Source organism: Elephantulus edwardii, unplaced genomic scaffold (assembly GCF_000299155.1).
Source record: "Elephantulus edwardii isolate Elephantulus edwardi_28Jun2011 unplaced genomic scaffold, EleEdw1.0 scaffold00090, whole genome shotgun sequence".
Lineage (NCBI taxonomy): Eukaryota > Metazoa > Chordata > Mammalia > Macroscelidea > Macroscelididae > Elephantulus > Elephantulus edwardii.
In genome coordinates, this window is record NW_006399840.1 from 9,731,805 (window position 1) to 9,758,342 (window position 26,538).

Below are 26,538 nucleotides of genomic sequence, written 5' to 3' on the forward strand. Positions count from 1 at the left end.
AAGCAGCCAAGAGTGTGGCAGTGCCAAACGGAAGGCTGCTTGTTCCCTACCGTAGACATACTCAGCCAGATCCAGAGATTCACTGGCTTCTTGAGATGCCTCCAAGGTCTCCTGGCCAGGCCCTGAGTCAGAGAAGGCTCTGGTTTCACTAGGCCTTCTGAATTCACTTTTTGTATTGTCTCAGGAAAATCCTGTTGGTCAAAACACCTTACGACATCTCCCTGAATTCTCTAGATGGGCAAAGGCGAGGCAGACAGACTTCGCTTTTGTGTAATCAGATTCTCTGGAATTTAATCCTATATCCTATTTGACTGCACTAGCCACTCAGAATTAAAATGAACCTTTCATCCATGTGTATCATAAATGGGCATTTATCAGGATTATATGATTTTGCAATCCATCTGAATACGGAACCGGAATTTGTTTTCTTTCCGTTTCACTATGTAATTACCATGCAACAATAACAAAAGTGACATGTTTGAAGAACAGATAAAATGCTGTAAATTGGCCAGTAATGGTGATATTTCCTCATCTTCTGAAAAACCCATTTATTCTCTCTCTCAACAAATCAAGGCATTGTCAGCCCCTTCTCATCTTGTGGCCAGAGGGGCTCCACCAATTTCTGGTTGCAAGTGAGTCCTGGAATGCAGATGAGGCCGGCTAACGAGGGCTTTCTGCACAGGCAGCTGGTCTTCGCTTGCCTCAATTTCTAAATCATCCATAATGGGGCCAAGACCTCCCAAGCACTAAAAAGAGCGAGCTGACATGCTGGACAAACTGTTAATTTTTTCCTGAAGAAGCTGCTATATTGCACATCTGTCACTGCATCGCAGACAATTACTCACTGAATGGGGGGAAAGAAATCTGCTGCTTGTTTCTAGCTCAGTTAAGGGGCCCAAAGGAGAAATGCAAAGGAACGGGAGTCACAACCAGCCGGCTCCCAGGGTGTGCGGCAATTGTTTCCTCACTTGGTAAAGCTGTCTGGGGACAAGAAAATATGTGACGTACACTAAGGTGTACTTTAAGCAACAACAACACAGGAAAAGAATTAGAGGTTACACATTAAAAGGCTAGGCAAGGTTAAGAATCAAGCCTTACTGGTTATGGGTCACTCAACTTTTTTGCCAAGGATTTAAAAACCCTATAGCTGTTATATTTTAAGATGTTTTTTCACAACTTGCATAGCTTTCATATGCTCACAAGCTCTCAACATTCAGTACTGAAATGATCTTATGAAAATCCACATATAAGCAAGGTAGATTTTCTGTATTATCTCCACAATTAAGGCACTGCATTAAAAATTTTAGGATCCAAATCTCTGTAGATGTTCATTGAAATGAAAAATAAATAATTTAATAAAAAAAAACACCAAACTCAAGAATGGTGGAATTAAAAAAAATTTTTAGGATCCTAGATTATGCATACAACAGAAAACCATCACTAGCCCCCTTAAATGTAGATGTCCATCCTGAAGTCCTGGGGGTATAGTGAAGAATTTATCAGGTTGCCAGTTAGTGGTTCAAATACACCAGCTTCTCTGCAGGAGAAAAATGTTCAGTCTCCTTCCATAAAGATGTACAGCTTTGGAACTCAGCTAAGGGTCGCCAAGAATTGGAATTGACTCACAGGCAGTAAGGTAGCTTCAAAATTCTGGCTTTCAAGAAACTTCTCTCACTGAAAAGTTGTTCACCTTAGAAAGGATATAGTAATTATAGCAGTATGTTCTCGTTTTGTTAAAAAAACACTGCTTTCAGAAAAGGAAAATTTCTTGGAAATTTTATAGGAAGACTGAAAGTGGGTAACATACTGCTGGGTATTTTCACTTGGGATGCTATCATCGTACAGTCTTCTGTCCAGCAAGCATCAAGAGGTGAAATCAAATACGATACACTATACTAAAATGTATTTTAAAAATGAAAACTAAACCCAACACACCAGAACCCCTTAAAGGAACACAGAGGTAGGCCACAATTACTACATAACTTCATCCTTGAAAAACTCAAGGTGCAAACAGGGTACCTCTGATCATGCAACAGAAGTGAGGCTGGTGAATCTGAGAGTGACTGAGACTGCCTGACAATCCCAAGATGGAAGACGACGTAAGGCACAGATAAAATGAAAACGGGAAGTTAATGGCAGTGACTTGCTAGAGAAATCTGGATCTACTGAAAATGTCAGCTGTGTAAAGAAAGAAATCTCCACACTTGGTAGGGGCCCCGCAGAAGGAGCCTTCTTCGTCCTGTTGTCAGTTGTTGTCATTACTGCAAACCTGTTAAAGAAATGAGTATTAAAAAAAAATGAGTATTTAATACCTGTTAGATTTAAAACAAATACAAAAAATGCGTTACTAACAATGACCCTCAATTTTTAGGGAGAATAGATATAATAATTTAACCAACATAGAGATATCTTCCGGCAAACAGAATTCACCTTCTTAATGAACACTTAAAAATATTTAGAGAATCAATGCAGGTTTATCAGAGGTGCTACCTTGCAAAACCAAGAGAGGAAGTGCAACGGCTGGTAACACAAATGACTTAATGTCACAGAATGGCCAGAGAGAAGACGTGACCTTTGTTACTTTAGAATCAACATCCTTGAGTAAGAGACTTTGGCTGGTTAGTCCAGGCTAGCGTCAGAACCAACAAAAGTGAGGAAAGTGAAATAAAAGAGGTGACAAGCTGTGGGTGAATTTCTGAATCAAAATATATTTACCATTTTTTTAAGTTTCTGTTTTTGGAAATTACTAGCATTTTTCAGAGCTGCAATGCTAACAGTCACTTTAAAGAACTCTTTAATGTTGTTAATGGATAGTAGTTTTATCACACGCTTCAACTTTTTTATTACTTTAAGAAGGAAACATTCAAAGCACAAACACAAAGACCTTGAGTAACATTCTTAAACATTACTGTAATCTTTTATTCTTTGTTGTGATATTAATAGTTTTTCTACCAAAAAGGGATTGAAAAAATAAAATTCACATATTCTTTGTCAAACAGTTTCCTTATGCAATGCCAATTTAGATCACTTCTTTAAAAAGACAAAACCAGGAGGAAATGATTTTCAAAAGCTTGCCCACAATGACATTTCTCTCATGAGATACCTGCTGAAAATTAAAATGTACAGAAGTAATCATCAATCCGATTAATGATGGTACCCATTCACAATGGTAAACATTAGTAATAAGATGCAGTATTTTGCAACCACATTGCCCACTGTGCACTGTATACACGTAAGCACTGTAAACTCACCCACATGGATCAGATCTTCAACCTCACTCACTTAACACCTGCTCCTTAACAGCCCCAAGTATTCAGTCCATGAATTCCAATGCTGAGATTTTCGGCAGAAGTGAATATTCTTTAAAGGAGTGCCACACAATTGAAAAAGCAAAGCCAAGATATTTGAGGGGTATACAAATGTAAAATGGTTTTGGGGAGCAGAGAAGAAGGAAATACCTCCAGCATACAAATCTTCTCTCAAGTGTATTGTTGCTGCTGTCCACGGAGTCAATTAGGACTCACAGTGACCCAGCATGACAGAGCTGAGCTTCCCCACAGGCTTGTCAGACGTAAGCTTTACAGAAGCTAGGTATGCCAGGTCTTTCTCCCACGGAGCCTGCGTAGGTCCGAGCTGTCGATATTTTGGCTAGCAGCTGAGTACTTAATCATCGTGCCACCAGGGCTCTTTGTACCAAGCATGATAATTATACAAAGGAGAGGGGGGAAAAAGTCCAACTGTCAATGCAACAGTTTCATTTCTTCTTTGTCCAGTTGCCAGTTGGGGTGGGGTCAAGGGAATGGGTAATTCGGAAAGTAAGACTGGCGACCTCTGCCTGCTCTGAAGATGCATGCAGAGTCAACTGCTTTGATATATGAGGCTTCAGACATTAACAGGCAAGGGAATAGGAAGACATCTTGCCATCCTTTCCTGGGAGGTACAAACTGTTCATGCTAAACCAGGAAATCCTTTGAATGCTTTGGCTTTTCTAGGAATAATAACTGGCAAAAAACAAAACAAAAAATCAAAATCCCAAAACAACAAAATTATGTTAACATAAATTAATTAGTGGGACTCGTATCTTATATCTTAAAAGGCAACATGGGATTTATGTGTAAAAGTCCCAATTTGGAGTATTCATTTCTCCAGTTGAATTCCAATGCAACCAGAACATTGGGTATGTCCTGGGACAGGATATATATTTGTATGTATCTAAAGCAGGTCTGTGTGAGGGTGGGGGGGAAGCCTGGGGTGCCACTTCTCCACCTGAAATGTTGATTCTTATATTCTATGCACTGGAGACCATTGTGTAGGACAAGAACTACTTTTTTTAAAACTCTCTGTGAGCCACAAAGAGATGTCTAGGTATCAAGATTGGTAATTTTCTTCTTTTATTTGATAATATGAAAATGAATTTTCAAGCAGACCAGAGGGAAACTAAGTGAGCATCTTCAGGGGTTGCTTTAGAATATCTGCACCTGTCCGAAGAGCTGCAACAGGAAGTACTCTTGAAGACTGCAGTAACTGAGGTGTTCTTCTGTACCAGTGTGAGTAGATTTTACATGTATTGTTCTTCTTGACTACTAGGTTTCTTTCACTCATTTAAAAAAACAACAACAAAAACCAAACAAACACCCAAAAAACAAACCCTCATTGGGGTCAGGTTGGAAAGACTCATAGGTGATTGTCCAGTGGGTTTACAGAGGCTGTAAATCCCATGAAAAGAAACTGCCCGTCTTTATCTCTTGGAGCCAGTGATTGATCCAACCACTAGAGGCCACTAGAACATCCTCATTATACACTCATTATAACATGTGCACATAAGCTTATGTGATTACATATATAAGCACATAACATGTTGTAATGAGGTGTCATCAAGTTGACTCTGATTTACAACAATCCATCATACAACAGAAAGAAATCCCACCTGACCCTGTGCCACCTTCATAGTTAGAACCTGGCAAAGCTGAAAAGCACAGCTATGGGTCAAAGTCCTCACGATGAAAGAACGGTATCAGTGGCTCAACAAGGGAATTTCAAAATTCTAGGATTTCAGAAGTTGTTTAATCAATGCAATTTTAAAACATTTTGAATGGATCCTAGAACACTATGTACTACTACAGAAATATTTTCTTTTAAAATTGCATATATAGACAATGTACTTCACCTTTTCTACTCCTACAGAGAGAGCATATTTTAAAAACGTCTTTTTAAAATAATGGAAAATTTCCAAGTAATAAACTCATAGAAAGTAATGATTTACCAGTTACTCTGCCTCTATAGTCCACTAACCTGTCTGTCCCTTTAGTGCAGTACCCGTGGGAGAGAATATCATTCTTAGGAGAGATCTATACATTTGGCAAACCTTCAAAGGCCTGGCTCTATTTGGCAAATTCCCTTTAGACAAACTCTTGGAAAGGGTCTGCTCAACCCTCCCTCCTGGTTAAACTTCTGGATATTTACCAATTTCAAAAGTCTATTAAGTGATTGGCATTTGACCTTTACTTAACCAGTAAAAGCCTATTATAAATATTATTGTTATTGCTGGGCCTTATAAGGAAGATGATAACTATTATCTCACAAATGCAGAGAAATCTAGACTTTCTATAACACTACAATTCTGAAGTAATGCGATACTAGGCACATGACGAAAATGACTTATTTTGTTTGGTCATAAGATACCAGCTTAAACTTTTTAGTAAGGGCAGTACTATTCACTTCTCATTCACTTTGTAAATGGGCTGGGCCACTGTCAAATTTTGGATTCTTGGGAAAGTCACTTAAGTCTGCAAAGAAACTGATTCAATACTGTAATAATTTGGTTCAATGATTAAAGTTCATTTATGTTTTTTAAAAAAAATATCAGCCTTTGGGAAAAGAGGTAGAAGTCAGTCTGAATTGATAGAACTTTTATGGTTTGGTCATGATGAATTTAAAAAATACGTTTTTTTTTTTCAATAGTTATTTTCTGTTCTAAATGAGGTAAAATTTATAAAATCTGCATTAAGGTGATGTTGAGGGCACTCTGGTGATAATAATGATGAGGTTAACTTTGTCAAAATAAAAACGTCCAAAGGAACCATTACTTGTTATTTATCAGCTATGAACTTCACACTACACTGTCCAAAGACAGTAAACAAATGGGTTTCACCCCATTAAGAGAATCGTCACCACAAACCCATGTTGAAGGAATATGAAATTCAGAAGGCAAGCCTTCTGAACAGAGTTGCATGATGCAATAATAAGGTCTTTTGAGTTACAACAGATAGGGAAGATAGCGAATATATTCCTTTATGACCAACCCTAATTTAGAAACCTGTGTGGCGCTCACATTTCACTGGGCATCACACATACATGGACTGAGCAAAAGCATCAGACCTTATTGACATCTGAGATCTAAATAAATAAGGAAAAAAAGGGCTGTCCTGTATACCTAGAAACAGCTGTAAATTGCGGAAAAACTTTACAGGGTACAGTGTTTACTGTAGCACCATGGACTGTGATAAAATCCCATGTCTACCACTGTGGCAGGACAGAATGCACTCAGGATGCAGGAGTGATGATGGGTTTGAGGCATGTCGATCTCTGCTCCCAAACCAGACAGCAGGTTGTAATTTCAGAACAACAGGATACAGTGAATACAAATTGTGTAATGTTCCTTCTTCCCTTTTCTTCTTAGGTGGGTTTTCCTGCACTAGGGGCAGGAACTGCAGTAGTGCTTTTTGGCAGAGGAAATCCGAGTCCTAATCCTTTTGGCCGCTGCATGGCTTGAATTGGCTCAGCGATCCCTTTGCCATCTCGGCCCAGGCCTGACCCAGGTGTCCAACCCATACTCTGAAGCATTCGGTTTCCAATGTTGTTTTCTAAGATTGGCTGCGCGTTTTCACCTACAAATCCTGAAATAAGACAACATGCATTAGTACTGACACAGGTAAAAATCTTCTCTGGCCAAATATACATGCCACATTCTCTGGGCTTGGTTTGTTGTCCATCTACTCCTCTACTCCCCCAAAAAGTACCAGGCAGGGTTGTTTATCTATATTTAGATAAGAAACTTTAAACACACCAAAATCAATGGGATGGAAATTTTTAGTTGGAGTTTCAGATTGAAGAACTGTAACTATGTAAGTTACATAACCTTTCCAAGCCTTTGTTTTGTCATCTGTAAAACAGGCATAATGCAATATACCCTGCCTGTTTTACAGAAAGTTGCTAAGATGATGCATGCATGTAAAGAAGTGCTCAGTGAGCCACAAAACTGTAAATGGATCTACCCGTATTAGCCAATTAGCCTCGTTGATAATTCTAGAAATAGCCAGTTTTAACATCATTCCACCATTAGTGGGGTGATTCTAATTCACTGCAACCCTGTACAACAGAGTAGAAGTCCCCCGTTGGGTTTCTGTTGCTACACATCTTTCTTTGATCATAAAAGCACTGTAACATCATATTATTTGTGTAGGATCTTGACTTTTAAAAAATGAGAACCAATGAAAGCAAAAGTAAACAAAAACAGTTGATGACATCTTAACTCCTAGGAGTTTATGTTTTTATAACCTCCTCCTGCTATTTATTATTCAATCTGGAACTCATGCATCCTTTAATTATCTTCCTCTTTATCCCATTCCACATTTAATGTCTGAAAAAAATGGGAGTGGAAAGGAAGCAGGCGTGTACATGTGTATATAGTAAATCCATGGTTGACACATACAGGTTCTCAGCTACCAGGGCTCAAAAGACTGGTAGCTAACCTACCTTTCTTATCTTCAATCCTCATTTTAGAAAAGGGGACTGGCTAGTGCTTAATGTGAAGTTTAGAAAAAGCTGCTGTTCCCTTATTTTTCTTAGTAAAGAAAAATGAGAGGTGCATCTCTTTTAGTCATTTTCTAGGACTAACTTTATGACATCTTTTAGACCCTCTTCTACGTCTTGAAAATAATACTGAGGATGGTGATTCAATGTTCAGAAGCACAATTAACAATGACAACAATATTACATTAAAGCTTTTAGAGTAGTCCAGTATTCTATGCTGAGTAAACAAATGGCCCAGTTTCTTAATGCTTTTTACACTGTACATACAGGCATTCATATGTATTTTCTAGTATAGGCATTATACAGCAAAATAAATGCCAGTGTATCTTTCCTGGGGTGGCAAGCGAGTTTCTCCCTAGGATAAGACAGAAAACAGAGACAAGCTAGAGATAAAAAAAGTTCTGTTTTAGTAACTGAAATTCTCCATTTATTACAGAGTAATCATCAGTCTTATTAAAAATCACTAATATTCCTAGTCTTCACTGGCATTTAGGACTGAGAATAAAATACATGGTTGCCATTGGGTAAATTTACTACACGGTCTAATACCTGGGTCACCATGAGAACATGCTGGTTTGGGACTTAAATCAGTTATTAGCTGATGGTAATAAGGACAGTACCTTACATGTGATAAGAAAACCAAATAAATAAAAAACCTTCAATCGCCAGCTGCAGCCTCAATGGAATATGTTGATGCCACAGAAAAATTCTTGACTAACACGGTTTATTGTTTGATCAGGGCAAAAGAAATACATACACAAAGAGTGGAAATTTCTAATTAGACACTGTGTTAAAATTGAAGAACATCACCCGAACTTCCTAATTAGAAGATGGGAGGTTTGGGGGTAGATTTACATTTTATGTATCTCATTAAGTTGATAAATCGAAAAATCTAAAACCTGTACCCTGATTTGCAAATAGGAAAGCACTTTTGAAAAGAAATCTTGCCATTATAGAGTGACCAAAAAAGAAAAATGAAGTTTTTATTTTTAAGTGGCGATTACATAGGCAATCAAGATAGAACTCTACGAAAAATGAAATTGTGCTATTTTTTTTTCCTGAGCAGCTGCTAATCAGGTACATCAGGTTAAACAGCACACGAACAGTCTGTCCCACACCCTGACTGTCCAGTGATTGCCATGAATTAATTTAATTCCATCTGCAGGCTGACATCAGATCAGAGGTCTAACGCTGCTTCAGGCTACACATCTGTTTAGCCATATTTTTGATATAACAGATTGCAAAAAGTTCAGGTTTAAAATTTGTTTAGTATTTAAGGAAAAAAAAAAGAGGAGGCTAGCTGAAAATATATCTACAACAGCTAAAACTGCAGTTACTTCCCTGTCCTAAAGCAAACAGGACACAGTAACTGGTTCATTAGCACAATTTAAGAATGTTGCTATCTCAAGAACAGAGCGGCTGTCCTCTGTCCATGACTGTCTTTATATAGGTGGAAAAGAATACGGTCTTTATCTCTTGTTTTAAGTGTTGGTGTCATTTATTTTTTATTGTAATAAAAAAAAATGAAACTAGACATCATCTTACATATGGGTAGGGGGGTAGGGAGACTCTTTAATTCCTCTAATGTGAACTCCTTTTGTACACAGGGGGATAAGAGAATCATAAAAAAGGGAATAAAAACCAAACCAAAATGAAAAAGTAAAACCAGATACTTCAGTTTCATGGAAGATGATTTTGAAAGAGACGTCCTGTTGGTCTAGCATCCTTCTTTTACTGGTGTAAGATTTGTGAGGTCTGAGCACAGTACACACCACAACTGTGACTTTCTTCTGCTCCGCAGTGCTAAACCCTCTAAGTCCTTGCCCAGGAGTGCTTCTGCTCGAGCCATTTTGGCTATCCGCAGCCTGCCAATGCTGCCACGTGTTCCCCCCTCCGGCCCCTTAGATCTCATATCTATTACAGCACAGTTGGTCCTTTCTCCTCAAATCTTCCAAAGAGTATTGTAGATGGCAATTCACTTGCGTAATTGGCTCAAGAGATGAAAATCTTGTATCGGCCTCTCTTAGCTGCTAATCTATCCAGCTGACTGCAAGCCTAATAGGCAGCTTGTTTAGTAATTTGGCTCCTAAAGTGTTGTATTGATGTTGGATAAACAGTCAATGGAAGCGGAGGTGATACGTACAGCTTTGCACAGAACAGCTAGTGCACTCCGCCTGGCCCTACCCTGCATTCAGACAAGGTAGTTCACCCTTACTCTTTCTCACCATTTCCCACTCTTCCTTACTTGACTAGCCAACTAGGGTGTGGGGGCTATTATTAACAGCAATGTTATTTCAATTGTGAGGGGGAATATGGCCCTCAGCTCCCAATAACCACTTAAGAGACACAGATTTCTTAATTACTGTCAGAAACTCAGGAAAAAGCATTAAGCAGCAGTTTGCTACATGAGAACGTGGTGGGTCTTACCAGTTTCTGACAAATGTTTTAATTATTTTATTTTTAAAATACAGTAATACCTTACCTACTCAGATGAGCACATTTCACTTATAATATTGCAGACATTTTTAGGAGAATTTTGTTCCACAGAGATTTCAAAGCTGTGCTCATCTGAAAGCAGATCATCAGCCTGTCTTCTGAGGTTTGTCTGGGTGGGCTTATACTGCCAATCTTTCAGCTGGTAGTTAGGGATTTAACCAGTTGTGTCACCCAGAGACTCCATGACATGTATAGACATGGTTTCATGCATAATACTTGCTAGTATTGATAATACTAGCTCTGACAAGATGTTGTGCTGCCAAACTTAAGTTACTTGGTTTGAATCCACCAGTTGCTCTGTGGCAGAAAGATGGACAATATTCTCCTGTGCAGTTTACAGCCTCTGAAAACTTGCTGGTTCTGAATCAATGACACACACCAACAAAAACAGTAAGGAAATAAGGGAACTCTTGGAAAGCAGCAGCATTGCCCAACCAAAGGCATGTGGGTAGAATCCACCAGCTGCTCCACAAGAAAAAGATGGGAAATTTCCTCTCATGCAGTTTAATGTCTCTTAAAACCCACTGGAGGGTCAGCTATTGAGGGTTCTGCCTCAAAGTTACATTAACAAAAACAACAAGTAGGACAATCAGGAGTTCTGATGGTGTAATGAATACCACGGTGTATTGCTAATCAAAAGAGAATTAGTCTGCATCCACCAGCTACTCGATGGGAGAAAAGATGGGCAGACGTCTCCTGTAATGATTTACACCCTTGGACGCTCAAACTGATTTGGCAGCAGTGAGTTTTCAGGTTTGCCATATAAAGATTCCTGTTTTTCTACAGTTATCAAAATTCTCAGTCATTTCTTTCTCGATCACTGCACTCCCTTTGAGCTCTGGTGGCATGGAAAACTAAACAGTCAGCAGTTCAAAGCCAACAGCTACCCTTCAGAGGAAAGATGGACAATTTCTTTCTGTAAAGATGCATGGCCTCTTCCAATGGAGAGCTGGGCTTAGCAGCTATGCACTGGAACCAACTCGATGACAAAGCATTTATTTGTTGTTTAACTTCTCCACTCTTCTTTCTGAGAGTTCTATTTTTAAGACATATGCTGAACTTCTTTCTCCTACAAATACCCTAGCCTCTCTCACATATTTTCCATGTCTGTGTGCTGCATTTTAGGTAGTTAATCCATATTTGCTGTCTTTTCAGCTCGTATACAGCTGCTGTTTAGCTATTCAGCAAGGGTCTAATTTTCAAGATTTTTCTGAATTAAGGAAATAATTTTTCATTCCTATTTGATTGTTTAGTCCATCCACCTGTTCTTTCCCATGTTTCGTAGAATCTGTGATTTTGAGTTAAATACTGAGTTACAGATTATATACTTATTTTCAAGAGTGGTGGTGTCTTGAAGACTTGAAGGTGGGCACCTCTTAAAGTGGTCACAATGGCTTCAGAAAACTGGTTTTATGTTCTTCCTCTTTCTCTCTCTTTTTTCTATAGCAGAATTTAAAAGCAGAAGCCTATATGAGAGTATTAATGGCTATCAATTTTAGTTTTAAATCTTCAGAGTTTTCCCTGGTATTAAGAACATTGTTCATCTTTCCTGTGTCTGAAGGGATTTGGTTCCTTGTCTACCCTTTTTTGGGTCTAGAACTCTTCAGAGGCTCTGCTTTAAAAAGGCCCAAGGCTCACCCCACGAGGCATAGCAGACATGCCTCAAAGACCGCCAAGACTGGGAGAACTGTAAAAGGAGTGAGGGACTGCTTTTAGAACTGAAATTTCCTTTTCTTTCTTATAATCTTAGCCACCTCTCAGAAAACATGGTTTTAGATGGCACTCATCATTTCTAGAAATGTTTTCGTTAGGGTACTTGTTTGTTACCTAGTTTGTCATGTCAAAACCAATTAATTTATATCTCATAATTGCCCTTTCTCCAGTGGTGTAGTCTGTAGGAAGCTGTGATGCTAATGCAAAGACAGCACCTCTCTGAAAGTTCGAATCCACCAGCAGCTTTGAGGGAGAGAGATGGGCAATATCATCCTTTGTGATTTATAGGCTTAGGAACCCAGGGAGGGTCAGCTTTGTGTTGGCTCTGTCTCTAGGAAAATGAGTTTTTCAATTCTCTGTGTTTTCTGTATAGGGAGACAAAGGAGAATTGTTTGTTAAGGACCTAGTAAAACATGTAACTGAAAGATGGCTTGCTCAGCTCTCTGTGTTTCAAGCGGAAAAAATGAAAAAGAAAAGAGTTGTACCATTCCCTGGCTTTTGCTGTATCTTTGGACCTAGTTTGGTTTCAGAATCAGTGTTTATACAAAAAGAAAAGTCTACCTCATTTAAAATATTAGAAGAGCTAAGATCATGTGATCTTATTAGTGATCATATGAATCTAAAATGTTACAGTATAAATACTGATAAAAAGGTAAACTTGAACAACTGATGAATCTAGCACCTTGCAGCAGAAGCTGGGTTATATGGAACATACCCTCATCATGTTTCTATTTTAATTAAACACAAACCTCTAAAGATATCTTCTCCCATTATTATTACTTACAATCTGCCATTATCATGTGAAATAGTTATAGAGATTGCTTTCCAACGGAAGGCTCACTAGGACGCAGAGGACAAAAGTCACAAAAAAGAGGTAATTTAGTGTCTCATCAAATGTGTACAAGTCTGTGAAACCAGTTACCGGGATCAATAACTAGACTGGCATATTAAATACCAAGAGGCACCTCTTTCGACAACTTAAAGTATGTAGAAAAGAGGTTGATGCCTTGTGATGAATATTTTCACTAACATTTTATTCCCTTTGCACAACAGAAAGCAAAGTTTTAACAGCAATACTTGTGGGTAAAAAAAAAATTGTGGGTAAAATTCAAATTAGTAATTTGGAGGACACAAAATTTTATAAACGGTAAAGATCAGCATACTTCTTTTCATTATTAAATCCTGAAGAAACTATGACTTGTACAAAAAAAAAAGGGCCATAACCAAATGCCTTTAAAAAAAAGAGTTAATAATATTCCCCCTATTTTGTTCACAGCTTTTCTTCACCTTTACAGATGACATTTTTCAGACTATAAAATGCATTCCACTGGCAAACCTCCTTGCTTCACCAGCTCTCAATTTTATAACAGTAAATCTACATCCCTGCGCCTGAGACATCTAGTATCTTTTGGTTTGTGACTTTGAATGAGGAAGAGAACAAGCTGTACATTTAAAAAAATCAATATCTAACATTATCAATATTCATTTTACTTTGTCAATACAAAACATAAAGGTGAAAGAGCAGTAAATAAACTAAAGCACTGAAATAAATTTGGTGTTCCTGTCACAATTAATAAATGTTCAACTGGTAATAATGCTTGCCAGTTTATAGTTTTAGAAAGAAAGTTAAATTATGCACCAGTGCTGTTTGCTAATATAGGTTGTGCAAAATTTTCAATACTCTACCAGCACAGAAACGTGATCAGATTTGGGGTTATTAATTTTACCTTTAATCTTTAAAAAAACGAAATAAAAAGATTGCTTCTGCCAAGCCCCTGAGCGGTGTTGGAAAAAGGCTGAGGACTTGAATTGAACCACAACGGCCTCACTATTTCTGGAATTCCTGTCACCAAAACCCTACAGACAGTTTTAACTTGATACACAGTGGGCTGCCATGAATCAAAATTGATGGCAAGAAGTATATTTTCATCTTCACAGTCATAAACTGTCATAAAAATCCAGTTTGAGATTATAACATTAAAGTGTCTAATTATAGTTTATCTGGTAATTTTTTTTGTAAGTCCTTTGTAAACCTGCTACGTGGCTAATATTTCACATATAAATCAGAGGAGATGATGAAACAATATTCAAGCTATCTCTCAACTCTTATTCCTATTTCAAATAAGAGTTATCGTCAATTGTCATTTTGCAGCTTAGATTTAATGCTGACTAAAGGCAGAAGGCACCTGAAAATCTAACTCAATTCAATATATCACAATTTAAATGCAAGGCTTGAAAGGGATCTGTAAAATATCCAGACCTTTCCCTTTATAATAATTCTACATGCTAACTCAACTTTGGCTGTTTATATAAACATAATCGATTCATTATAATGTGACTGTCTTCAACTACTTGAAATTTATAATTTTCAGAAACAAAATGATCTAGGATTCATAACCAACAACTCATTATCAGAATGTATTCAAGCAAAGTATTTCTGTGGGAATGTAGATAATACTCTTTACCTTAGAGTTGATTTATTACTAGTAGAAGATATTTATTCTCTTTAAAGCTGAAAACTTAAAAATAATTCTTCTCTGACAGGAATGCAGAGTTCTTAAAAATATATATATGAGAAACATAATTCTCCTGCTCTGCAGCTATTCAAGTAGAATAAAAAGGATGTATTTTAAAAAATACAAATTTTATTCTTGAAGTAAATGTCTAGTGATAAAAATCATGAAACATAAGAGACTCACAACAGTTTTGAAATGAAGCATCTGGAATATGCTAGTGTAAGGAGGAAAACATTGTTGACGCAGTAGAAATTGTTTCCTCGGACGGTACCCGAGTTGTAACATCGCAATCGCCTTGTGGACATAATTACATTATCCTTTCTTCAATCATTAGAATTGCTCTCCTCACTTCACACAGTCCTGCTGTGCAGACCCAAGCTCCAAAAGCGCATCTAACAGCTGCCACACTGCCAGGTGCTTCAGGAGGCTTCTTAAGATGGGTCTTGTCCTGTTTCTGTCACTGATGTGTGAATCACTGAAGGATAAGAGGATTCAGGGGACCATTCAGCTGGAATGGGGATATTAAAGAATTCCACAGAATGCCTGCTTTATGAGAGATGTGAACTGAGGAACGTATGACATGTATTTGATCTAAACTGTGGCTGTTATGTTCCTGTATGAAGAGATATATTGGCAGTATTTGAAGGAGTATTCTTATTCTCTGCATAGCAATATCTAGAGAAAGCTTCTATAACACTTACAACATGTAACAGTGGATTCAAGTAAACATACACAATAGAACAGGATAGTCTTTATAGATCAGTTCTCGTAAAAGAGCCTCAGCACACTCTCACAGGATGTAAGAGTTCTTCCATAAACTCTTAAGAGATCCATAGACAGAGAGAGGTATGAGGCCTCGCTTGGCCATTAACAATTATGTCAGCTCTGGGAGCTCATTTAACACATCTCTGAATCTTATCTTTATGATCTGCAAAAAAAGATCCTAACAGCACCTAGTTGTAAAGATAGAATGAAATAACAAAGACTCTGGGATATAGTAAGTATCCTCAACTCTACTCTGCCATTTTCAGAGGCTGTAAAGCGAACAGGAGGAAACTGCTCATCTTTTGCACCTCCTTATCAGCTAGGCCACGAAAGGTCCCTAGTAGGATGCAGTCAGCAAATGTAAATATTATTCAACAAACACACTCTACAGAGAGAGCTGTTTCTGATTTCTAAATGCCAACACATCAATGCAGTTAGAAGAGGAGGATCAAGTATTACACTTGCAACTACATACACAATTTTACAATGAACTTCCTCTTTGGGGAGTTAACTACGTTTGTACGTTCACATTTTAAGCTACTCTGCAACTTTCTAATGCTAAAGTATATAACCAAAACCTACGATATCAAGCTGATTGTCAAATCGAGCCTGACTCCCAGTAATCTTGCATCAGGTTTTTGAGATTATAAATCTCTACAGGAAGGGATTGCCTATCTTTCTTTTCAAAGCAGCTCGCTGATTTGAACCCTCCAAGTTTTGGTGAACAGTGCAATGCAATATACCACCAGAGATGCCTGAAGTATGGAACAAGCCCTCTAAATAGATAATAAGAAACATCACATCTTTTACTTAATTTTTCCCCAGGCTGAAAAAAAAACAAAACCCCAAAACCTAAACAAACAAAAAACCTTTCCCTCTATTCATAAATTACTATCTCAAGGACATGAATTTTATTTAGATATTTTATCATTAATCATGGGAAGAAAAAAATATTTCCTATAAAAAGTCCGCAAGAAAGTTCGTAGATTTTTTTATAGTTAGGGGTCTCAAGTAATTGATCAAATATCTTTGCTGAAAACATGCTCTCATAGCCAGCTTATGCATTACACATGTATTATAGCTAACTGTATTTATTGACAGGTGGGTGTCTACATTTTAATGCCTAACTGACTTCCTCTAACCGCTGATTTTTGATGTGCCCTCCTACCATTGGTCTTGCATGAAATTTTGTAATATATATAAAACCTTCACTACCAGCTAGATTCTTTGTCACTCCATTAAGGCTTCCTTCTTCTCTGGTCTACAGTGAATTCTCCCCTTTCAGCATGTGTGGCTTTCCTTACTACACTCTAATAGAGTAACATGTCTGCAGTATGACATGATATTTGTGATGTGGTAATGATTAGCAATTTTCTATTCTAATGCTAACACTGTCTATAAAGATGAATGTGACTGCTATGAAGCAGGGACCAGAAACCAGACTTCATTGCTGAGGCCAGGTTTCCATCTACGGCGACGTGAAAAGCTCACTGATTGCCCTGGAGTCAGAACTGACCCATAGAGGACTCTCTGGCAGTTTTTCTGAGGCTGTAAATCACCGAGATTGCCCATCTTTCTCCTGTGGAGCCAGTGATGGAGTCAGACTACCAGAGGCACTTCCTTTGGGTTTGCTAACTTTCGGCTTTGCAGCGCAAATCCCTATGAACTAAGTCAGCCAAGCTCCCTCTGGCAACAAAGACCTTGTACTGTGAGGCTGTAGCTCTACTTTTAAATTTACTATTTGTTCTCCTATGTAGTCTATAAGTTTCTTGAGTTCATAAATGCAGCCTTTGAAGTTTTGCAAAATTTGGTACTTCACAGGAAACCTTGCTCTGGGACAGGTGCGTAGCAAGTTTCTCAACTGTCTTAAATACCGTACAAGGTATATGCAACATATCCTGACACAAAATGAGAACACTCTGCTTATAATAGTTCTTTGCAATTGTGCTCCTTCTTTAGTGCAAGTGATTAAGGATTAGCTGCATTTCACTCCCGATGATTTACTAACTTCTGTTTGTCTTCTACCCCATTCCTTTTTATTTGTTTTACCTGCTGTGGTAGGTCCAGGCAAAGGTGCGGCTTTTCGTCTCCGTTTGATATCTCCTGTGCATAAGGATCCTAAATGCATGCTTGTTTGCCTACAAGTAATTATCAGAAAAAACTATTAACAAAGGAGGGGGGGAAATGACACATAAATACATAGCTTGTATAATCTGAACCTAAATCAAAACATTCTCAACAAAGATGGAGTTGCATAGTAAAACCACCAATCTTGTTTATATCGAAACATAATTACGTTTGTTGACAAGCGTTCAGCAGCTAAATGCGCCATCATAAATTGTTACTGGAATGAATAATATAAAAGGAATGCTTTTTAATTTTCAAAACTGGCAATCTTTCTGGCTCAACATAAAATCAAGCACTGTTGCTTCTGACAGGAAAATAGCTAAGATTAATTATCTAAAGAGATCACAATATTGTTGCTAGGTTATCAATTGTTTACTAATGCTTTACTGTCAGGGCAACATTTATTACAGGAAAAGTACGATCAATTTCTTTTAGGATATTATGTGGCAGTGAGTTCTCTCAAAATACTTAAAATAGATAGAAGGAAAATAGTGATGTCTGCCCTTTTAATTCATGTGATTAGAACTGTTTGGTTAATTATTTACAAGCTCTGCTAAGAAAGCATCCTTTCCTTGAGTTAATGCTGGTCTACCAATGCTAACCAGGCTACCTTTGGAACGCATTAGATCTGTAAGACATGATAGATGAGAGAAGTGGATTTTCTGCTCTTTTTGGAACTACTAAGATTATTCTGTGTGATCTTAGGCATTCAAGAGAGTTTGAATAAGACTCTGAAATGGCTCAACTAAAGAAAAACACAAAGATGGAACAAATTTGAAAGTCTTCAATCTTTTCAAGATTAGAGAGGATCATAACCCATAATGTTGAGCTAGATAATGCCTGGAGATCAAATAGCAGAAAGAAATGAAGCATGTTATCAGCTCATGCTCTTCCGGTAATTTAGAGATAGCTGATGGTACCCTGAGGTTGTCCATGGCTCAGTTAGAAAACACACCAATTATGAGCAAAAATAAATAAAAGGAAAAAAAAATTAAAAGTAAAACAGAAGACACAGAAATGCACATTCAGATGTTGAAAGATAATTAAAAACTGGTGCAAACGAATACATCAAATATAGGAGGTATATTTCACTTTCTGCATTTTTATCAGGTACAGTCCTACTGGTGCAGTGGGTTCAGAGATGGGCTACTGACCAGAAGGTGGGCAGTCTGAACTCACTGGCCACTCTGCAGAAGTGAAAGGCAGACTGTTCCTGCAAAGTTTTATAGCCTTATACTCCTGATGGGGAAATTTTATCCTGAAGACAAGAGTAGTCATTTTAAGTTGGAATCTACTTGATGATAAAGAGATGTTGGTTTTTTTTCCTTTTTGGATTGTGCACACAGACTGAATTATGATATAGTCATTCTAAGGGGCACATACAGACAAATAAACAGATCATAAAAATTTATAGTTAACGTTACAGGAGCATTTGCCTGATTTCCTCTTCCCTTTGTATAAATGTATATTGTTTCTCTAGGGAGCTCTGGTGGCTTAATGGTAAGAAAGAAGCTGTGCTTCAACTCTGAAGGTAAGCAGTTCACATCCGCCAGCTGCTCCATGGGAGAAGGATGAAAATCCACCGGAGGGTCAGCTATGGGTCGGTTCTGACTTGATGGCACACAAGAACAACAATATACTGTTTCTGTTAGGAATGGTTTTATTACCAGAAATAACAATGTTTTAAATATTAAAAATACTTTTAGAATTAGTTCGTTTAGTTAATGACTAACTTTGTTCTGCTGAAATATATGTGTAAATATCAATTAAGATAAGTAACTGAGATCTAGATCAGGTTTGAGGGACAGTCTTTGGCCAATAACACCAAGGAAAATCAAGAATTAATACTTCATCTATTAATTAAATGGCGTGCGAATTGGATTTTAAAGCCAAATTAAGAGAAAACAGATGTTTTTGTGAGAAATTTCATCCATTTATGTGATCCAGTCAGCATGTATTAGTATTTATCACTGATTTAGCACAAGAGAAGAATGATACAGAGGAAATAGAACGTCAGCTTCTACAGGAAACATTCATTGCAACATTCCTTTACTTTATAAATATTGGGCTTCTTTGAGTTCTCCTTTAAGCTACTTGTTTCATCAGAACATATCTGGTGCCTTCCCGTTAATTAGTGAGTTAAAATCTGGAACACATGTTCATTTTGTATCTGTGTAAGAAGTTGTGATTTTATCTTTTTGTAAATAATTATCCTTTCACATTTCCCCGATCCCACCTCTCTTCAGCAAAGATGAAAAGTTTGCCTTTTAGAATTACCAGGAGAAAGTGAGGTGGGGAAAGTGCTATTCTGAAATGGGAATAAAGTGAGGATTGGAATCTTAAGAGTTGCATAAGCCAACCCACAGACTATCTCCTTCTGATCCTCTTGCTTTATCTATCTATCTATCTATCTATCTATCTATCTATCTATCTATCTATCTATCTATCTATCTATCTATCTATCATCTATCATACTGCTGAAAGTATTCCTGTGTGGTAATGAGTTTGCTCTGGTCAGAGATTTTTCCAAGGTGCTGGGATGTCTGGAGAGCGGTGACCAGGGGAAGAAGATGATACTGAATCACGATTTCCAATTTGGGACCAGAATGTGAAAGCCACAAGTGTCATGAACACCCCTGAAGAAGCTTGGCCTTTACAGAGATTAGGGAGTCTTCAAAAGTCCTGGAGGTAGAAAGCAAGCAAAGCAGGTGTGTACGATGCTGACAGGAGTGGGCGTGGTTGAAAATGAAGAGAGAAGGTCCAGGCACATATTCCCTCCCAAAAATCCTGACTTCAGTTATACTGTCTAAAGGATTGCCCATAGCTCTGCGTGTTATGTGTTGGGTGCTTAACTGAAAGCTTAGTGGTTCAAATCTGCTAGCTGCTTCATGAAAGATGAGCCAGTCTCCTCTTGTAAAGATTTATAGTTTCATTAACCTGATGGAGGGTTGCCATATGCCTGAGTTGACTCAAAAAAAAAGGTTCTGGTGCGCCCCCCTTCCCTCCCAAATAATAAAGAATAACACAACCCTGTATTATTGTAGCTCTGGTGGCCTCGTGTGTAGGGAGTTGTGCTGCTAACCCAGCAGTGGCACCTGTCTGGAGGGACCACCTCCCCCTGGGTCTGCTGGGGAAAGGTGGACTCTCGCTCCTCGTGATTTACAGCTTCTGAAAACCTGCTGGAGGGTCTGCTGTGAGCTGGTTCTGACCTGACAGCAATGAGACATGCGGGTATACCTCGGTGAGGACACGGGCATGGGCAAGAAGAAGTAATATTTTGGAATTATTTAAAAAAAAAAAGACTTTCAAATGCACTTAAAGCTCAAACTTAAACCAACATCTGATGTGTCAGAACACCTCTTCTCTACGGCTCTGCTTCCTGTCTTCATCCGGTTCACCTGTCTCTGGATACATGCTGCTTTTAGCACATGGAGACTGAAGTTAGAAATCAGTACTCTCAATACAGTACTTGTTTCCCAGGAAGTATTTAGTGTAAAACACCTAGAACAAAAGCATTATTAGCCAGGGGTGCTTCTCTTAAAAAAAGAGATTTTCAGGAGTCAGAAATAACCGAGAGTTTGGTACACATGAGGTGCTCCTTGAGGCCAACAATAATGTCGGTTTCTCTTCTAATGACACTGAAATCACTCTCATTAGCCAATACTGCCTTTAAAATGTTACTCATTTTTTAAAAACACTATTTAAAATTTGGTTAAGAAGGCTACAAAGATAAGAAAGCACAAACTATAGAAGCAACTCCTTTTTCCAAACCTTGTTTGGATCTTCAGAACCAAACAGTCCCCTTCAGCTGTTGTTACAGAAGAAACAGTCACATTTTTACTCAACTTTCCTCTCATGCCCCACAACAAAGATTCATAAAGGAAGAGACAGATTCAAGGAGAATAAAGTTAAAAGTTAATAAAGGTAGTGCAATGAACTTGAAAGCCTTCAGCCAGAAGAACAGGTAGCAAGCAGTATTTAGTAATTCTATCAAGAATTGACTATACGCTACAGCACATTGAAGAGATGGGGATTATTGATCAGTCAGATTACCCCACTTAGGCTTGCTCCTTACCTGCTGTCCTAGCCTCAGACAGGTACACTGGAGTTCCTCCAATTAACACTAAGTGAGGCCTGTCCTGTTTTAGTGTCACTCTTAATGTAAGACATAGCAGTTATTTTATAATTTAAAATCAATGACGGTCTGAAAGGCACTCTTATTCCTTCAGTATAAATGAGTCGTTTGTCTTGGTAAACAGACTATTTGGATTTCTACTCGAGGTGACAGGATTTTATGTTTGATTTTTTCCTGTAGTGTTGTGAACAAGACACTGTTCTATGAACAGTTCCAAACAATTTAGAAAAAAGATACTATTGAGAACCTTTTGTAAAGTGCTAGAGGAAAATTACCAATTGGCTCTACGAGTTTATTTATTTCAGTTAGTTTTTTTCTTGGAGAAGGAAAAGGAGAGCAGAAATAACAATATGCCCACTTTATAAACATGACACTTTTACTATTAGGGTAACCAAATCTATACCTTGGAAATGACAAAGAATTAAGACTCTTGTTATGAATTAAGCATTGTCAGCTAGGATTTTAAAAAATGTTTTCCAATATACTATTTTGAAAATTTTCCTGCTACATATTAGAAAGAGGCTCTTTTTTTTCTTTCTTAAAAAACTGATTTTAATTGGATTATCCCATCATCTATTCTTAAAATGGTATGAAGCTAGGAAGCTAAGCATTTTAACTTGAGAAAGTAATAAAGTGGAAAGAATAAACAAAAAATCAAACCAGGAAAATAAAAAACAAGGAAATAAAACAACAACAACAACAACAACAACAAAAAACCCAAGTAAGAGCCACCTTGCCTGAAAACTTGGCTTTTGACCCAGAGCTGACAAGGACTGAAGCAGGCAGTGTCAAACAGAATAATTTTAAAGAGAAGACAACAAGAACTTGTCTCCTCATTGTATGTGCTTACAAATAGAGGCTTTTCAGAAATGGGGCCTAGTCATAGCTGCCCCCTGGATAAAACGTGTTCCCAAGCAGCCTCCAACAAGCTGGAGTGGAGAGACAAACAGATGTGACCATGGTTCCTGGCATTTGGCAAGAACACTCACTGTCAGTTAGAAAAATATAGGCCTGGACAGGGCATCAGCTGTGCCGAAGTGAAGCAGGTCTGCGGTGTCACTGGAGGAGCAGAGTGTGGCAAGGAGAAGCGCATGGGGCTGGGGGACCCTGCCCGGGTTAGCGTCCTCTGCCACATCAAAACCACCCTCTCACTGTGTGTCAGCATGTCTCAACACATTAAACCCAACAAACAATCATCTGCATTGAGCTGATTTTCCTTGTGTAACAAAATGCACATCTTCGAGCAAGCACTCGGAAGCATAAGTGTGTCCCAATCACTTAGAAAGATAATGGCTTTTCTCCGAAGCACAGTCTCCTTGGACATTCAAAGTAACATCTGATGTGTCTGAATAGCTCTTCTCCTTGGCTCTGGTCATTGTGACTCTGCTTTCTGTCTCTATCCTGTTCACTCGTCACTGGATACATGCTGCTCTTTGCTCACGGGGACTAAAGTTAGAGGTCAGTACACTCAACACAGTATTTGTTTCCTAGTAACTATGCCCTTGACTTTCCCTGAACTTAACTCTTTTGGTAGGCTGTTGGTTAGGTGCTGCTGAGTCGATTGTACAGACAATAGATGGGAACCTGCCCAATTCCACAGCCTCCTCACAATCTCTGCCACATACAAGCCCCTTGTTGCAGTCACATTGTCAATCCAGCTTGTCGAAGGTCTTCTCTTTTGCTGACCTCCTATCCTTCCCAGCATGATGTTTTGTTCCAAGATCTGGCCCTTCCTAGCGCTTCAGTCTTTTTTAGAATTAGATGGCTGCCTGAGCCTCTGCAGATGCTGCTGTTCTGGTTCTGAAATACGGGTCAGTGCCTGAGGCTTTCCAAGCAGGTCAGAACTGTTCCAGAGCTACTTGTCTGACCCTATTCAAGCATAAGAGCTGGTCTTGGTCACTGGCCCTGGTCACTGCCCACCTGTGTAGAGAAGCTACTCTTGTTAATTCCTGTTACCTGAGGGTACCTTACTAAAAGAGTCATCTGCAGTAGCCCTGCCAACCTCAGACGGATCTGCCCTATCAGTGCCTCTTCCACGTGGGTCTCAAGGTGAGATGAGACCTACTTCCTTCCTGCCCACTTTACCACGGTATAGGGAGCTGCTAATGGAGCTAACACTTATTCTCTCTGTTTCTCATGTACCATGCTAGGAAGCTCTTCATTGTTGTAGTTGCTAGTCCTCCTCGGGCCCTTCTGATAATGGTGAAGCTCTCAGGTAGCCCTTCAGCAGCTGAACTGCTACTGTTGCCTTAAGTGTCAGAACTCTTGACTCCTCCAAGCAAGGCCAGCAGGGCTGAACTGTGGGCACGGGATAGGGCTGGATGGTGTTGAAACTTTTGAGTGCTCTGGGCACCTGGAGATGTCATCTGCAAAATGTATGCACGCATATCTACCTAGAAAGAGGTCCATGTTATACTCTCACCAAGAGAAGGTCACCAAATAACAGGCAGTTAAATTTTACTGCATATGGCTTGGGGCTCAAAATCTAAAATACTGAATATAGAATAGTCTATGGAATATGGAATAGGCCACCTATACAATAAAAATATCGCAATTTGGTAACACAAACTAACAAACAAACAAAAAAGTCAAAATGGAAACAATACAAGTCCCTCATCTCTACAGCTTCACTTCCTTATGCTTTAGTTTAAAAACAAAGAAAGAACCCAACTCCAAAAAACCACACCTACCTGCCAAGTTCAGCCTACTTTACTTTTTCTTTGTGGTACACTAAACAAATATTTTCAAAGGAATGACTAGCATGTGCGTATATGCTGAGAAGTATGGAGACTGAGCGACAAAATACTGATGAATTATCATTGCTATGCGATGGCATTTAATGAGGATTTTCTTGCCTTTTCTAGACTCCTCATTCTGACTGCATTACTTTCTGCAATAAGCAATCACCAACATCGCAAGTACTGCAAGATAATTTGAACTGGAGGAATTAGGAAACACAAAAACAATGGCATTAATAAATAAGTGGAACCAGCAGCTGGAGGATTTTTCTTTGTTGAAGGGACAGTGTGGCTTTGTACCTTGTGGAGGGTGGAGTTATCCTGTGTGGAGGTGCTATTGGCCTGACTGCACTCAAGAGACTCAGAATCCGCTTCCTTCCACTTAATCATTTCTGTTTTCTGACTACATTTCAGCAGAAGCACCCTGTCACCATACTTTTTAATGTGTAAGAAGAATTTTTACCAACTACGGCATTAATTCCTCTTTGTGTCAACTCTCTTACCTGCAAGAACTCAAATTAGAGTATGACTCACCTCAAAGGTTTTCTGAATATCTTTTTTAGAACTCATTCACATAAAATATTTAGCACAGAGCCTATACATTGTAAGCAATCAGTAACTGTTAGTTATTAACCATATTATTATTATCAAACCTATTCTATAGATGAGAAGCTCAGGGCACAGAAATGTTACATTTTATTCTGATCCAGTACTTTAGTGAATGTCCTGATGAGTCCTGTAGGACCCCTATGCAGGCGTTCAGAGTGAGGCAGAAGACTGCTAGCAAGGTGAAGGCAAGGCTATGAGTAGTAACCGAAAGGTTACATTTACCTTCAGTGTTTGATTCAGCTTCCTTCAAGTTTGTCAAGAGCATGTAAGGGTGAAATCCATTTTAATTTTGGAAATTCAATAAAAACCTCCAGGAGCTGCTCCTGTGAGTCAGATACAAGTCACCATTTCCAGGTAGTCCATTAATGCAGGCATTCCCCTGTTCACCTCAAGTTACTTCTGACTGTAGAGATTTCTATCTTCTTCGGCACAGCACCTTCTCTAAATCTCACAGTGCCTGCTACTCTGCCATTCCTTGGGTGTGCAAAGAAACAGACACATTCAAATCCTTAAACAGTGCCATAAAATAGTGTTTCTGCTTGTATTTCTTGATTACTTTATATAATGGTACCAGAATGGTAGTGACTTCTTTAGTTTGTTATTAGACTTTTCTAAGTATGTGTGTAAGCAAGTGCTTCCATTTGGAGAATACAAAATAATTCCTAGAATAAATTTCAATAGGGTATCTTTTTTAAAAAAAATTTTATTTTATTAATTTTAATGAACACTTACAGAGGTTCTGGATTTTCATTCATTCATTGTTGCACTTTTCTCCCTGCCACACCCCCCCAACTTGATCCTCTCTTTAAAAAGTAAAAGAAAAATTCCTCCATTGGTATACACCCCCTCCCCCCACCCCACCCTGAGTGCACTCCACTATGCAACCTTAACTCTGGACTTTTGTTATAACCATAATACCCTATCACATATCGCTTTTAAATCCAACAGGGTATCTTAAAACTAGCTGGGGCACTACACTTAGATCTTGGCTTATATGCTGCTCCTATCAAGCTTCCTTATTTGTCCGGTATATTCAGATTTGGTTTTTTTTTTAAATTTTTAAAGGAATTTTTAAACACACCCATGTTTATCGTGGCTTAGTTCACAATAGCAAAGAGTTGGAAACAAACTAAGTGCCCATCAACAAACAAATGGATAGAGAAGCTGTGGTATATTCACACATTGGAATACTGTGCTGCATTGAAAAACAAGGAACTCATGCAATATTATTCAAAATGGGTGACATTGGAGGTCATTATGCTGAGTGAAATATCCCAGTCGCAAAAGGACAAATACTGCATGGTGTCACTGTTGTAAAATAGGACTAACATTGGGATTGGGAGCAGACTGAGAAAGATGGGATAAATAATGTATCATGCATTGAAACAGATGAGGGAGGGAACTGTTTAAAAGCGATCTATGATTAGGTATTATCATAACAGGAGTCCAGAATAAAGATTGTATAATGGAGTGGACTTGAAGGGAGGCATTGTATAACAATAAAAGAATTTTTCTTTTACTTTTCAAAGAGAAAAGTGAACTGGTGGGGAGGGTTGGGAACGGAGAAAAGGACAACAATGAATGAATGGAAATCCAAAGTTTCTGTAAACTTTCATTAAAATTAATA

At 38.4% G+C, this 26,538-nt stretch overlaps 1 protein-coding gene across 1 annotated transcript in view; it reads right to left on the reverse strand.

Annotated features, from left to right (window-relative positions):
• Positions 1 to 6,675: 6,675 nt before the first annotated feature.
• GPATCH2 (G patch domain containing 2) overlaps positions 6,676 to 26,538 on the reverse strand; it is a 259,862-nt gene continuing 239,999 nt past the window's right edge. The window contains exons 9-10 of the mRNA XM_006890572.1: positions 17,352 to 17,440; positions 6,676 to 6,896 (exon numbers count right to left, since the gene is read on the reverse strand). Coding sequence (XP_006890634.1) covers positions 6,676 to 6,896; positions 17,352 to 17,440 — 310 coding nt within the window. The remainder of the gene's footprint in view (positions 6,897 to 17,351; positions 17,441 to 26,538) is intronic.